Source organism: Pistacia vera, unplaced genomic scaffold (genome assembly GCF_008641045.1).
Source record: "Pistacia vera cultivar Batoury unplaced genomic scaffold, PisVer_v2 Contig412, whole genome shotgun sequence".
In the NCBI taxonomy this organism is placed as follows: Eukaryota; Viridiplantae; Streptophyta; class Magnoliopsida; order Sapindales; family Anacardiaceae; genus Pistacia; species Pistacia vera.
The window spans coordinates 820124-836970 of record NW_022196238.1 but is presented as its reverse complement, the minus strand read 5'-3'; the positions used below and the strand labels follow the sequence as shown (position 1 = coordinate 836970).

General features: G+C 32.2%; 1 protein-coding gene across 2 annotated transcripts; it reads left to right on the top strand.

Moving 5' to 3' along the window:
- LOC116142540 (bifunctional TH2 protein, mitochondrial-like) lies at positions 1 to 6209 on the top strand. Of its 2 annotated transcripts, none has more exons than XM_031427974.1 (7): positions 1 to 417; positions 1647 to 1755; positions 2342 to 2632; positions 2770 to 3184; positions 3272 to 3538; positions 5165 to 5804; positions 5907 to 6209. In XM_031427974.1, exons 1-6 carry the CDS (start codon positions 53 to 55, stop codon positions 5575 to 5577), a joined length of 1860 nt encoding a protein of 619 aa, XP_031283834.1. In that variant the 5' UTR covers positions 1 to 52; the 3' UTR covers positions 5578 to 5804; positions 5907 to 6209. The 2 variants fall into 2 exon arrangements, with proteins under 2 accessions (XP_031283834.1, XP_031283833.1); XM_031427973.1 differs by having other exon boundaries at positions 5162 to 5804.
- The last annotated feature ends 10638 nt before the right edge of the window (positions 6210 to 16847 follow it).

The window sequence follows — 16847 nt, the reverse complement described above, 5'->3', positions numbered from 1 at the left end:
AAAACTTTTTGATTTTCATCCCTCTCTCTCTTCCTCTTTCTCTGTCTCTTTGATGCGTGCGCTCTTCACAAACCCAATCAAAACCCCATTACTCTCCCATCTTTTCTCCTGCTCTAACTTCCTCCCAATCCGACACGGCCTCTCCGACTCACTGCTCCCGTCTTTCCTCCGAGTCGACTCACCCCCCTCTTTCACAACTCAAAGATCGGCACTCTCGATGGCGGCGATTCCTCCGAAATCGCCGAGCGCCGAGGAGGAGGGACTCGCCAGAAGGTTCTGGATCAAGTTTAAGAGAGAATCCGTCTTTGCTATGTACACTCCCTTTACGCTCTGTTTAGCTTCTGGAAATCTAAAGATTGACACCTTCAGGAATTACATCGCCCAAGATGTTCACTTTCTTAAAGCTTTTGCTCAAGCGTAAGTGGGTTTTTGGACTTCTTTTGGTTTTCGTCTCGTATTGGTCTGTTTCCTTTCTGAGAAAATGTCGGAAAATGGGCAAGATTGTGAGAATCTGAGATCCAAATTGTGTTTCTTTCAGTGTTTGCAAGGTCTAGGAAGAGGGATAATGTTGTGTATATTGAATTTTGTGATTTAGGAATGTTTCGAATCCGAGAAAATGTGGCACATTAAGAGAAAATTGAAAATCTAAGATCGGAACTATAGGAAAAAGAAAAGAAATATAAGTAGTATTAGATTTTTATTATCGGGGAATGTTTGATTGCTGAGAAATTGAGAAAGAAAGATTTAGAAAATTAGAATTTTCATAAATTGTGTTTGATATATGAGAGGTTGATCGTTTGGGAGGTCTAGTATGACCTTTTGATGAAATTTTAATATTCTGTTTTGATATACGATCTGCTGAGTAGCATTTGTTGCTGACGAAGTGTGGGAAAACTAAAAAAGAAAAATTGTTCAATTGATTGATTATGTACACTCAGTGGTTTCAACAAAAAGATTTGTTGATAGAATGATAGAGTGAATGGACTGATTTGATTATTTAGAAATTTCTAGGTTATCCAAAATATGAAAAAAGAAAAAAGATTGGTTTGAGTATAAATGTATTGAATGAGAAAATATAACTATTGGCATGTTAAATATAATTACAATATGTAGGAATTTTGGCACGTTTGCTCTATGGATATGGTTTTGGTGCTGGAGATAGATCATTGTAAATATATAGGAATTGATATTGTAAATCTAGTTTTGAATTAATTAAAAGAGATGATTGGGATAGTACCACAAGTATAAGAAAAAAATATCTAGGTTTTCTCATTGCTTGAGAATACTGAAGCTTTACTGCGAGTGCATTTACATAATTCACTTGGCTGGCCTTTTTTAAGGTTGAGTTTATTGTTTGTGGAAAGAAGGGCAGTATCGAACATATGATTGAAGGCTTTTTATCCCCACTTTCTTCTAGTGTGCTTTCTCGGCAACCAAATGAAGTGTTAGACTTTTATTGATGGTGAAAATCGTTGCACTACTTTATTTCTGTTTCTAAAGCTTAAATCAACATCTGATTTGCATTTTAAGAATATTTATATATAGTTCTCTCACGCTGTGTATATAGAATTAAAGGGCTAGGTATCTATTGGTGGCTGTTACACTTTTTTTTTTTTTTTTTTTTTGGGGTCTGTTTGCATATTCAGGTATGAATTGGCAGAGGAGTGTGCAGATGATGATGATGCAAAACTTTCAATCTCTGAATTGAGGAAGAGTGTTCTGGAGGAGTTAAAAATGCACAATTCATTTGTAAAGGTAATATAAAATAATTCATTTAAAAGTTTAGGTAAAGAATGTAGTTGAATACTGAAGATTATATTTCCATGTAATTGGCTTGTGAATTTATGGAATGTTAACTGCCCAAACTATTATGGGACTAAACATCCAGTTGGCTTTGATAGTTACAATATTTCAATGGTCCTAGCATTCATTGCTGCATAAAAAGTGATGCCTTTTTCATGTTGATTTTAGATCTTAAACCATAATCAAAGCATAGGATTTTGGTTTTAGTGGATGGTTAATTGTTTTGTTTTTTAGACACTGCCAAGATACAATCTTTTGGATGTTTTTGTTTTTAGTATTGACAGTTTGCTTGAAAAGAAATGAACAATTTTGATCTGAGTGGCACTTTACCTGACTCAATGGCAACCTTTTCTTGTTATTACGAAAGATATGCTCTGGATTTTCTCTAAGAAGATGGAACTTTTCCTTCGAATGCTGTCTAAGTTACAACGAAGTTTGTCTACTAATGGTTTTATTTTGATTTATGGAAGTAAAACTTATTTCTTTTCATGTAATGGAGTATAGTATTTTCGTTTTCTGAATGTTTTGAGTCTTGCAGGAGTGGGGTCTGGACCTTGCTAAAGAGGCTTCTATTAACTCTGCAACAGTAAAGTATACGGAATTCTTGTTGGCAACAGCATCTGGGAAAGTTGAAGGTGTCAAAGGTCCTGGAAAACTTGCAACTCCATTTGAAAGAACAAAAGTTGCAGCTTATACATTGGGTGCTATGTCACCTTGCATGAGGCTGTATGCTTTCCTTGGTAAGGAATTCCAGGAATTTCTAGATCTTAATGAAGGCAATCACCCTTACCAGAAGTGGATTGACAATTATTCTTCTGAAAGTTTTCAGGTATGTCTTTATTTGAATGGTAATGTCATTTTTTACTTAATGGGGAATCTGATAATAGTTTGCTTAGGCTTGGAGGAAAATGAATTACCTAGATGGCACTATTTCTTCATTTCAAATATTGTATTCTTTGAGTTCAGGCATCAGCTCTGCAAAACGAGGACTTGCTGGATAAACTTAGTGTCTCTTTGACAGGCGAAGAACTAGACATCATAGAGAAGCTTTATCACCAAGCCATGAAACTTGAAATTGAGTTCTTCAATGCACAGCCACTTGCTCAGCCCACTGTAGTTCCTCTCATTAAGGAGCATAATCCTGCCAGAGATCATCTTATTATATTTTCTGATTTTGATTTGACTTGCACTGTTGTTGATTCTTCTGCCATTTTGGCAGAGATCGCAATAGTGACAGCCCCAAAATCTGACCAAAATCAACCTGAAAGTCAACTTGATCGGATGTCATCAGCTGAGTTGAGGAATACTTGGGGTGACCTCTCCAGAGAGTACACAGAAGAGTATGAACAATGCATTGAAAGCATTGTTCCTTCTATGAAAGGTATTTTGCATGACAATTTAACATCCAACTCTTGGATGAAGTTTCTGGTTTTAGTGTATTAGGGTTTGACTTTGTGGGATTTTGCAGTGGAGCAATTCAACTATGAAGCTTTATATAACGCTCTTGAGCAACTCTCAGACTTTGAGAAGAGGGCGAATTCTAGAGTGAGTGAGTCTGGAGTACTGAAGGGTGTAAATCTTGAAGACATTAAACGAGCTGGTGAACGCCGGATTCTTCAAGATGGTTGTACTACTTTCTTTCAGAAAATTGTAAAGAATGAAAATTTGAATGCAAATGTCCACGTACTTTCATATTGTTGGTGTGGTGATCTCATCAGAGCAGCTTTTTCAGCAGGTATACATTAAACATATAGAATTTTGGAATGCAGAATTCATGACATATAGAGTGACGCCATAATTTGCTATGTTAAGATTATGAAAGTTCAACTTGCTTATCTTTTTGGACTTTGCTCACTTAATTGTGCTTATTTATGCTAATACGTAGATACTTGACCTTCTGCAGTTAAAAATAGTTTTAGCAACTTAGTAGAGAAAACCCAATCTCTCGTTTTTAGTGCTATATTTTACTGCTCTAGTATCCCATTTGTAAAAAATAACTTTGAGATTGGTCTTTGTTTGTCTGTCTTACCATAAGCCCACTGTATAAACTTATTCCACCACAAAGTTTCCATGTCTCTTTTTCTCTATAATTTATTTATATCATTATTATTTTGCTTTAGTATAAGATTTGGACTGAAATAAGTTTGTATTCTTTACTTAGAAGCCCAAAACCACCCCCCTACCAAGCAAAGAAATAGGAAAATGGAGAAATCATGATTTTTCCACTTTTATGCAGACAGGCTAAAAGATGTTGCAAAGGTTATATATATATATATGCGCTCTGGCTGCAGTTTTTATTTTTTATTATTCACTGGTGGAAACCTGAAGTTCAAACTTGTGAACATAATGCTTAAAAGATATTAGTGAGTCTGAGTCACGCTAAGGGATGGGACTCCCAATACTTTTGATTCAGTTTCTCTTGTCCTTAAAATGGAGTCATTTTGGTTTACCAAAATTACTTGCTTCTTGGCTCTGTGAGATTGAATAGAATTTTGATGGAATAGTACTTAAAAAACTGAAAATACAAAAATAAATTGAAATAAGTTGTTTGATTAGGAACATTTTAACTTGCAAGAAACGTAAGTCCAGCATTGCTTTGTGGTTTAGAGGTTTTTCAACTCCCTTCTTCATAACTCATTTACTTTATACCCAAAAATATTGAACATTATATGAATCAGACTGCTTCTAGTGTCAATTCTGTATTTGGCATGCATAATGCTTTGAAATGACCAGTATTTTTGGTTTTTTTCTGCAAAAAAGTTATTTGCTGGGACAGGTAGTCGTTTAATATGGACCTGTTTAGTTATGTTAAACATACATACATTCATGCAGATGGACACACACACTCCAACACAAGAAGACTAGTTTTTTTTTTTTTTCTTTACTAAGAATTTACTACCTAAGTAATATCATCTGAAGAGCTTTACAAAATTTTATATTGCTTTGCAATTCTTTGATGGGCTTCAACTGTATTTTCCATTATGTCCATGTTCCATCTGCTTGCTAGTTTTTTTTTTAGTCAAAAGGATCAGTAGAATTTTATTTTTCTCCTATAAAACTTCGATGATGACATCATTGCTGATCGGAGATGTCTTTTCAACTACATCAGTAGTTGGTTGAATGTGTATCCTATGCCATTTTGATTTGCCTGTTATTTTGTCATCAGTTATATTTTAGTTTAATTCCACAAGTGTTCTGCAGCTTACGGATTATTTGATTTCTTAAACATCTGCTTATAATCTTCACGATCTCTCTCCCTTTTTTTTTTTGTGTGTGTGTAAATTCTCAATCTTTTTCCTTCTGAGGTTTGTTAAAACACTCAATACATTTTTTTATTAGAATTTTTCTTTTAATCAAGCAGGGGGTCTAAATCTTCTGAATATACATGCAAATGAGTTCATTTTTGAAGAATCCCTTTCCACCGGCGAAATTGTTAAGAAAGTGGAGTCTCCCACAGACAAGGTTCGAGCTTTCAACAATATAGTACAGAACTACGGCAGTGACAGAAAGAAATTGACTGTTTATATTGTAGATTCAGTGGGTGACTTACTATGTCTGCTTAAGGCCGATATAGGCATTGTGATTGGATCTAGTTCAAGCTTAAGGAGAGTGGGAAGTCAATTTGGTGTCTCTTTTGTACCATTGTACCCTGCCTTGGTTAAGAAACAGAAGCAATACGTTGAAGGAAGCTCCGGCAATTGGAAGGGGCTATCTGGCATTCTTTATACAGTCTCAAGTTGGGCTGAAGTACATGCCTTCATTTTGGGGTGGTAGAGAATTTTTTTTTTTTTCCTTTTTGCTCTCACCACTCATTCATGTTAGTTAGGTCAAATGAAGAAACCATTCATATATATAATGGAACACAAAGATACAAATTGGTGGCTGATTTTATTCGGGGCCACATCTGCTGTTATTCCCTTTCCCTTTTTTTCTCTCTACAGAAGGTCATCCATTCTAAAGTGTAATGTTGGATCTATTGTCTGAAGAATGCTGTAAACTAGGTATCTATCTTCTATTATTTCTCCTTATTTTCGTAATGACATAATTCTTTCTTGACATATTGTTGCATTGATGCAAGTACATTTGCTTGATTTGTTTCCCAGGAATCTGGAGATTTCAAGCTGCAGTGAATTGTAAGAAGAGGGAGTTTGATTAATTTGTCCATATAAATGTCATTAAGTAATGTATTTCTACTTCTATAGGCTATGAATGTTTCATATATGGCTGGAATGGCAATTTTGAGAAAAACTTATGGATCTTTTATTTGCATCTGTGAACATCTGAGGTTGCTGCTGGCTATTGATTAATCCTGCAGCTTCCTTTAATAGATAAGCTGTAATTCTGCCTTGCTCAATGATTGAACATTTTATAATCTCATTACTGCTCTCCTCTGAGTAATTCTGTAAGATTGACTTAGTATAAAAGGATCGACAGATCGTCCAATTAACTCATATGAATGTATCTCTGGTTTTTCAGTTCAAATTATTGTTTGGATTAGTTAGATATGGATGAACCAAACTTGAAATGCAGAAGACAAATGTTATATGCTTGTTACATCTTACATTGTTCGTGAGTGAGTCAGTTTATAAGTTCTGGGTTCTCTTCAACTAAGTAATTATGGCTTGGGTGGAACGATGAACGATGTTTGTTTAATATCTTAAAGTAAGTAAAACTATGCTCGTTAAGACTTAAAACAGATAATATTTACTTGGTTAAACCTCAGACCGACTATATATTTTAGTTGCACAGTGTGTATTCTGATTCTATTCATTTCCACCCATTTGAGATGCACTAAAATAATCCAAATTTGCATCCCTTCTGTGAAGAATAAATTTTGTGCAGAATTTTAAGTGGCTTTTTGAAACTGGAGAATTATGATTCCATGAAATTGAGATGTGGGCATCTGATCCTTGATGATATGGTCAAAATAAGTGTAAAATCAAATCTTTTTTTTTTTTTTTTTTTTTAAAATTCTTTAATTGTACATAGGACAAGCACTCAAATCAATTATGAATTTTAGAAAGCCTTGTTGACTACACACTTTGTGCTTTCACTCAAAGACAGATTTTCTCACCACCTTTCCCAGTTCCCACAATATGTCATCATGGAGTTTATTAAATTATAATTTTTAGAACTAGAGGGAAAAGATTATCCACACTACCCAAGTTTTGATTGATTTCATAATAATATTCATAGTTTCAAAAATATCAACCAAACTCCTTGTAGTTTCAAAAATATTAATGATAAGTCTCGTATAGCTGGAAAACCCCAATTTTCTTAATTGTTTTTACTTGTGAATATTGGTGTATTAAAATTTATGGTATATTATTAAGATTTTTAGGTTAAACAAATGGATCTGTTATATATATGACCAGAGGTGTCCAGACCAACTTACATGTACTTCAACTAATCTCCTAGAACCTTAAAACTACTAGTTAGGTAAAAACTTTAGTGGTTACCTTTATTAACAATGATGAGGGACTTGAATTCAAGACCTTTTGAGTAATACATTCAAAAATCTCTATCGAATCATTCGACCATCCAAAAGTAATTATCAAAAAGTATTATAATCTCCTAGAATCATTAAAATTTATGTTGGATAACCAAAAGCACCTTCTAAGATTATCAAAACCTCATATAAAAGTAAAATAAATCTCCTTTAATACTTTCTAACAATTGTGGATATATTTAGTATTAATCGATATTACAAGGTACGTGAAATAAACTGTAAAACTCACATTGACATTTAAATGCATGGGATAATGTTGATACTATTGAAAATTTAAAACCATATAATTGATATTAGCCTAAAACTCAAGGATCATGGGTGATATTTGTCAAAAAGAAAAACAAAACAAGAGTACACGACAACACAAACACTAATAATTGAAAGATAACCTGTAAAGTTTTTCCCTAAAATAAAGGAAGTTAATTTTTGGAAGAATAATTGCTTTGAAGCTTTGCCATTCTTAAAGCACTCTGGAGCTTTTGGCTCCTAACAACAACAAAAGAAAAAATATTATATAAAAAAAAAATTAGGGTTAGGTGTCCAGGAAAATCTTGTTTGGTGGCAGCAATGATCTGGTGGGGACGACTGTCGACAAATGTCTTACCTATAGAAAAGAATAATTATGCTTAATTTCCATATTATTATTACACCCATGATTTTAATTACTGTTAAATTTATTAAATCATTATCACCACTAAAATAAGCACTTTCTAAACACTGGTTTTTGGTGTCTCTTGCGTGTCACATGTATGCAAATTTATCAAATCATACTCTAGATAACATTATAACAATATCTATTTCCATTTTCTTTATAATAATTATTATCTTATTTGGTCCTCATTAGTGATAGATTTTTTTTTTTTTTTAATGATCGAGGTGTCGGACCACTTATTCATCTTAGCTAATCTCTTGGGACCCTAAAATTACCGGCCAAGTAAGAGCTTCAATTTTTTTATAACAATATATTATCTTATTTAACCCTTATAATTGGTGATAGAATTATTATTTTTTATGATCAGGTGTTTAGGCTAGTTTATACGCACCTCAACTAATCTCTGACCCTGAAACTACAGACCAATAAAAACTTCAATGACTATCTCTATTAGCAACCAAGATGGTGATAGAAAATTGTTGGTCATTTAGTGTTTTTAATTATGCATAATTAAATTATAATTCACAATTATTCCTTTATCTATATTATAATATATTAGTTAAATATACCAAATTTATTTAAAATGAAAGTAGAAGCACTAGAATATTTCTTGAAAGCACTTAATATAAATTTAATTAGTGATGTTTCAAACCTCATTGTATTTTTTAAATAGGCTTCCCAACCTTCTAAACCACTCATAAACTATTTCTATTTAATGAAAATATAAATATAAGAGTAAACGAATAGATAACGCATAGATCGAGTTTGCTCTTTGTTTGCTACGAAATATAAATTTAGATAATAAAATGTATTTTAATAAGTCTGTCGATGGAAAGTGTAATTAAACTATTATTTGGTGAGAAAAAGTCCTTAACTCCATACAAAATAACAATAAATTCATCCATTTAATTTCTAAAATACAGAACTTGCAGCCGTTAGCAGCCAATCTAGAAAATATTGTCCTATTGTGTAATAAACTTTGTGATTAGTGTAATTAATGGAGTGCTTTGATCTCCATAAACCATTAATAAATAAAAAGAAAATGTGGTATAGCTAGCAAGGATTAAAACTTAGTCGGATTAGCACTGGATCAAATCTAATCAATCTTAATTCTCCAATCAAAGTGTTATTTGACTTCTAAACTGGATTTAATTTTGTTGATCCACTAGACTTTACCCCACGAAATTTTTTTTTTCTTATTATTATTTTCAATATTTGCATTGTCAAGGGCTAGTCATGGATCGATTGTTGATCTATCTGACCATTTTCTCCAATGTTTTCTTTCTTTTACGCAAAAAAAAAAAAAAAAAAAAAAAAGCTTCCTCCTTTAATAGGATTTATTAGATTTTATATTGGGGTTAATGAGGAGTTCAATCCTGCTTTTTATTATTTAATAAAACTAAATTATTCTTCATCGTTTATCACACATATATGTTAATGCTGCACCACTGGAAAAGTGGACAACAATTATGCTCCCATGTCGAGACCTACTTGGCGTAATAATAATATGATTAGTCTTTAATTCGAGTCCCTATATTGTTAATATTGAGGTATTGAAGTTCGTATCTGATTAAGTTTTCAAAGTCTTAAAAGAATATTAATGCATATAACTATCCCAGACACTCCCATAAAAATAATAATATATACATTAATGCAATATGTATGAATTTAATACTCGCATTCTAGTGTCGGGGTAAGGTATTCCTCCTAGCAAGTGGTCTGGATTGAAGGAGTTTGAAAACTTAGTCATAAGATCCATCCACTTTCAATTTTTGATGAGGAGTTTCTCAATCCCCTTTTTTATTTATTTAAATAATTCTACATTGTAATCACACGTACACTTTTGTTATAGAATGTTCCTAGTTTAGTAGATGTAGAATCTACCCATTGAATCCCACTTTTTATTTGTTTGAGTAAATTTTAGATATATAATCACAACATAAGTTTTGCTATTAGAGAATTCACCTGGGTTTATCAATACACCTTTTCGGCTTAGGTAAATATCTTATCCCACCTTTTTTTATATAATTAAAGTTAGATCCATCAATTTTTCTGGTTAATGAGGAAGTGAGTACCGATTCATCTTATATTAGAGATACAAACAATGATAATAATAACATACAACTCTATAATTGTAGGTTCTCGTTGTTTCTTAATGAAATTATATATGTTTTGAGTGCTTCTAAAGTCGAAATTTTTTATTTTATTTTCGAAAGTCTGAAAACAATTACAAAGATATATATTGGTGAATGAAAAAAACGTTTTTGAGCAAAGAAAAGTTGTTTTTCAACTTATAAAAGAAATTCAAAAACGCCATTTAATGTTTTTGTATATCTTGTAAAAACCAATCCTAACCATGTATTTCATCCTTCCCATTTTTAGAATTTGATCTTTTTTTTTTTTTTTTTTTTTTAAATAACGGGTATTCAACCAATTTATCCATCTCAACTATCTTTGAGACCCTAAAACTATCAGCTGGATAAAACTCCAATGACTATCTCTACTAGTCACCAAGGAGCAGGGGCGGACCCTGCCCTACCCTCACATTTTTTTAAAAATTTTTTATATGCCAATAAAAATTGTTTATATATGCCCATAAAAAATTCTATTAATATATATATATCACGCCTCCCTTCAAATTTAAAAAAAAAAAAAAAAAAATATTATACATATATCCAGACTCATAAAACTTGCATTAATATATATATTCCATGTCACACATATTAAAAGTTTAAAACTCTCTCCACTATTTTATACATCCACCTGTTTTTTATGATTTTATCTAAAATTTTTACTCTCTCATTCTTTCTTTCACTTTCTCTATGTTATTCTTCTTAAACTTTTAAAGACTGAAATTGTTGAGCTTTACTAATCAATGCACAATTAGGTTCGTTTTTTGTTTTATCAGTTTTAGGTATGTATTGTTATTTCATTTTAGTTTTTTTTTTTGGTTGATCAGCTTATTTTTTTAAGGTTTTTTATTCTAATTGATGGAAAAAAGCACGGATCTTGTGAGTTTGTTTGTGTGTATGTTTAAGAATGTTCCTGCTTTCCCAAATTAAACCTTAGCTATATTTTACTGAATGTTATTCTTCACCCTTCACCCATCATTTCCTATATTTCAGTGTCCCGTTTGGTGCTCAAAATTATTAAAGAATTTTTATTATTTATGTTTATACTAGAAAATTTCCTTTTTTTTTTATTAATTCTATTAAAATCAAGGCAAGTTCTTAATTTAAGTTTTGATTGACTTTAACTTAGTATGCCTGATCAAAGTCACGAAATTTTATATTTAATCTTTGAAAGTCAAAAAAAAAAAAAAAAAGGAGAAATAAGAAATTTGTGTAAACATTTTTGGTGGATTATTGTTGTAACTCTTTTAATTATATGAATTTAGTGAATCATTAATTCCGTAGTCTTTTGCTCTCTTAATTGAAGAGGTTTTTTCAAGTAAATTTTTTGTGTTTCCTTGTGAATTGGATTTATTTTCACATAATTTCTCAAGGTTTCCTTCTCAGATATTTATTCAAGTAGTAATATTGTGTTATTGATTATTTTTCTTTAGATATTGATATGTATTATTTCTTTGCTTAGGTTTTGATATTTTTTAAAGTTTTCACTAGTTGTTTGAACAATAGCGAAACCGCAAGGCCCCCCTTGGGCAAAATCTTTCGGTCCCCACTACGAGGAGAGACTCAAACTCAGGACTTTGAATAATACACTCAGAGTCCCTCGAATCACAATCGATCACTCAGAGGTAGTTTAGAATTTAATCTTGAAAACATCAATCCATTTTTAGAAACGCTCTAAATAAATTGACTATGTTCAACCTCATAATTATCCAGAAGATGGTTTAATTTTAAATTAAAGTTACATTGATTTCTTCCCCAACATTTAAGCAATCCAGCATTCATAAAGTTCCTGCAAAGTTTTTTCTTTTCTTTTTCTTTCATCTCATTTTCTTTTTCCTTTTTTCTCATCTACCTTCACCTTTACTTTTTCATTTTCTGGATAATCATATTTAACAACTAAATCACCATCCATCTCTCTAGATTATACAACTCATTTGATGCAAAATAAATTAAGTATGACCTAATCGCCGGCCACTGTCCGATTAATTAATAATTGAATACTTGTAAACTAATCCCATTTAATCACTATTTATTTGTTAATCTTTTGTTTAATGGACCCTACATTAGATGTTTCACTTAGATTCCCACTCTTATCTTAATTTTTCTTAATCTAATGTATATATAATTATGTAAAAGTAGGCCCTGCCATGTACGTAAACTTTTATTATATTAATTAATATTTATTATTAATATTTTTATTTGTGTAATTCTTGTTTAATCCTCAAAAAATTCCAAGAACAAACAATGTTATAAGTCTCATTACATTATATATGTTACCAAACTCCATAATATTTCACTTCTTCTTCTTCTTTCTTTTCTTTTTTTCAAGTTTCTGAATATTGTTTTTTTTTTTTTCTTTTAATTTCTTGATATTGTTTGTTTTATATAAATATGCATGGTGGTTCTCATGCTGTTTGTTTAAGCGGTGGAGCAGAAGAAGAAGAAAAGAAGAAGAGAGAAGAAGAGATCATGAAGATGACATCCATGGCATGTTCGGAGTTTGAAGGAAGAAGGAGAAATTATTATTTCATGGCGAAATTTCTTCCATGGTGAAGAATTTGGAGCCATGGCCTGAAATAATCAAAGGTTATCCTGAATATATTCAGGAGAGAAGTTTAATCTCTAGGCAAGTCTGATGCTTGCTTTCAGTTATCCTCCTTTTAATTCATTTTCTTTCCCTTTTCCCTTTTTTTTCCCCTTTAGAACTTGTTTGGTAGCCAGAAAATGCATGGAGGATATAAGACTAATTAGAATAAGGTATGGATCTTGAAATCCATTTCTATGTTGCAGATTTCTCTTTCTTTTCCATATTTGTGTGTTTATATTAATATGGGCAACCAAACAATTGATTTTCTTTGAGTGCTCTATAGCTTTTGTCTCCGACATTGTAAGACACGAAATTACATATCTTTGTAAAACATAAGGGTAATTTTCTTCCTTTTTCATTTAGTTTATTACTTTAGTTCATTAACTTTCTTGTTATATATCTTTAAATTTCTGTCATTTTTTTGGGTGAAGCCTCAAGTTCCCCATATCCGAAGGTATGGCTAATCCCGATCAGGGCTCAGGTAAGTACCCAAGGCTCTCAGTGCTTCTAGTGCTGGTTTGAACCCCTGACATTGCTGGTAAGTTCACCCCACTTGGACTCCAGTTACCAGCTGACCACACCTCATGGTTTCTTCATTTTTTCTTAAATAACAAGCAAAGATGTTTAGTTTCTGGCTGGTAGGTAAGTATAGAGTAATGCTAGCTATAGTTATTTCAGTGGAGATTTTTGAGGAACAAAGCGCCTGATCTATCTGGCACTGCATAAGATAATCGACATTCATGAGCATTATTTGCAATTTAAAAAGTTCAACTATATTCTACAAATTAGCTGTCTCTCATAATTTTTTTGCCAGTTTGGTGTCTAGTGGAAAGAGTTGAAAACCTAAATGGAATATAACTGAAGTAGAGTATTCATATGGGAGAAATAATACAGTAGAAGAATATATGGGCTTCTGACTTCTGAAAAGTATGGAAAAAAAAGTTTTAAGGCTAGCTCATCAATCCAGATAATATATAACTTAATGTTATGGAGTCTGCAAATATTCTTTATCCAAATCTTTTATTGTGATCTAGCATCTATTAAAAGTCAACTTCAAGATTTCTCAAGTTCGAATTACATATAACTTTCTTTTTTAATGTGTTTTCTCATTGGTACTCAAATTTTCATGCTCCAATGGGAAACTGGGCAGTGTGATATCTGATAATTCCATCGTATCCTGGAAATACAAGTTGTCTTGCTCTTAAGGCGGGTTTATGCGGCCCAGACTCCAAATACTTGGGAGAAAATCTATGGGATAATGTATTAAAATCCTTATTGATTTACCTTCTTATATAACCTTAGCTAGAGATTGAACAAAAGGTAGTCAAATTGATGATCAAGTGATCATTTTTATGTTTGGTTGTGTGTTGTCAGTGGCAATGAAGCAAGCAGAGAGAGATGATGAAGAAATAGTAACACTTTTGTCCTCCCAAGGTTTGCCTCAATACATTTTCCCCCACCCAAAAATTTTAAAATACCACTTTTTTACTTAAAGTTTATATTCTGTTAATACCCAAAGCCGATTTCGCGGCAAAAATTCTCTTCGACACCACCATTGAACCTCCGGTCTTCTCCCTACAACAACCTTTCACTCGAACCTATTTCTCGCCAATTGTCCAGCACTACAAAGTTAGGGTTTCCTTTCTTAGTTGATTTTCTATTGATTCGGTGACGAATATTCAATGGTCCCACCACTCAATCCATAACCTCTACTCTAACAAAACCTCTTTAACTGCTCTTGCAACTGCTGAACTCGTGAGAAGTGAAATGTATTTTGAGTATTAATGGAATATAAACTTTTGAAAAATGATATTTAAACTTTTTGGGTGAAAAGTTATTAAAGCAAACCTTGAGTGGGGAAAAGTCGTTTACCTCGAAGATATTCATGTTTGTGACATAGTTGGTCAACAAATGGGACATCTGCCCCTTGAATTATGAAGAAATGATTTTTTTCAATGGAATCTTTTTTCCCAATGTAAAAAGGAGCTTGAATACAGGTACAAATTTGTAGCTCTCTGCAATTATCTTTCATCAGGATAAGGATGAGGCTCACTAAAGTCCAACTTTCATCGTCTCTTTTTTTTTTCTTTTGATAATTAATCCAACTTGAGTTAGTTGACATGTGTCTTCTTTGTTCAGTGGGAAAACGACGTCAACTCAAAAAGAAAAAGTAGAATACAAAATTAACATCATCAATAGATTTTTCTATTGTTCATGACTCATCAAACCAAGTTAATACTATTCTCAAAATGGTGGATCGTTCAGCGTCTTAACATGTCGATTCGTTCAGCGACAGTTCACCAGAAACTGAAGAGAAGAAAAGATTTTAACCATCAATGGTGTCATAGTAAAAGGAAGAGGAGATATAATATAATATCCCAAATTTAAATTTTTTGAGGTAAAAGAGAAGAGTAGAATTTAACATGGTCCTCGAGTTCGAGTTTTCGCGATCGTATTAGAGGTGGCACTAAAGCTCGTACCCACCTATATATTCAGTATCTCGATGATTAGTTAAGTATGCATAATTGGTTTCCCAGTTGCTACTAAGGTGACACTAAAACTCGCACCTAACCGATAGTTCCACTATCCCAGGTGATTATTTAAAATATTATAACGTTTTGGATATCAGTCATAAATAAACAAATAAATAAGAAAAGATTTTCAAAGAAATTTAGATACCATGCAGTTTTGTTGTAACTAGACTATGGAAGGTGATATCACTTTAGGATTTTTAATTTTTATTTTCTTTTGTGTGGGTTGCCGTTGCCTTCTAAATATTGATTAAAAAATTAGGTAATTGGGTTTGTGAAGAAACTTTGAATCTTTAATATATGGGTGCATGCATTGCTGCTAATGGAGGAGGAGCTGCTGTTTTTTTATTGATTTTGTAAAGCAAAAAGGAGGTGACCCGAAAGCTTTTTATCGTATCTGTTACCAACAGAATAATTATCATCCTCCATTGACTTCACCATGTGGTGGCTATTGGCTAAGTTGTTTGATGGTAACATTGATTGTGAGGTTATATATATGGGAAATAATACAGTCTAAGAAGTATGCATCGAATGACGTGACACAATTCTGACCGTTGATTATTTGAATTAATATTAATCATGGTCAAAATTACCACGTCATTCTGATAAATTTGGTACGCTCCTTTTGATAACTGTAAATTATCATATATCAGGTATTAATGCATCTAATTTTATATAGTTTTATCGTATCAATACAAATAACGTGATATACTTGTATTTGTCAATAAACATTGTAATAAAATTTGAGAATGATTGATCACTTGAGCTGTTCAGCCACTTACGCATACCTCAACTAATCTCAAGGTCTTGAAAGTTAAAACTACTGGTCAAATAGATCCCAATAGCCACTGCCACCTCTATTACTGGTTAAGGATGAGAAAACTCAAACTCAAAAGCTCATAAAACCTCCCTTTGCTCTTTTATTATCATACCACCCAATGGTGGGAGAATGACACTTGCATAATAGAGAAGGGTTATATATCTAATGAACCTAATTTTGTAAAGAATTTGAGATTAGAACCAGTAGCGATCCAGGAATTTCTTTTAGAGTGGGCCAAAAAAAAATTTATTATTATATTTACTATTTTTGTCCATTAATTTTTTTTTTAGGGTAGGCCAAAATTATAATTTACATATTAATATTAAAAAAAAAAAATTGAAGGTGGGCCATGAGTGGCTGGATCCGCCACTGATTGAACCTAAAATGTTCAATATTAATCCGATAGTTAACAAAGTTAAGATTATTTTGAAATGATGTGCCTTGCTGAATGTAAAATGGAGGCCAAAAAGGTGTGAATAATACTGTAAATGTAAGTATCTTTTTGGAATGGGACAATACTACACTTACAACCCAATCTCAAATTTTTTCTTATAACTCTAACGTAATATCTCACAATTGATTAACTTACAATTAGATCTCATTTGCTCACAATAAATCCCTCTTATCTAATTGACTGTTACTGTCATGTTGAAGTTGTGAGAAAAAACTTATAAGATTAGATTATTTACCGATATTTATTGGTCAGAATGCTTTTGATTTTGGAAGTCTCTTTCCAACCTTCTACTCTTACAACAATGGGTAGGGTCATACGCCCAAAAGCTTATAAAGAACAAACAAAAATGTCACGTTATA

Coding starts and splice junctions, on each gene's coding strand:
- LOC116142540 (XM_031427973.1), top strand. CDS start 53: ATGCGTGCGCTCTTCACAAACCCAATCAAAACCCCATTACTCTCCCAT. Junction 1,756..2,341: donor TGCACAATTCATTTGTAAAG/GTAATATAAAAT, acceptor TGAGTCTTGCAG/GAGTGGGGTCTGGACCTTGC. Junction 3,539..5,161: donor CAGAGCAGCTTTTTCAGCAG/GTATACATTAAA, acceptor CTTTTAATCAAG/CAGGGGGTCTAAATCTTCTG.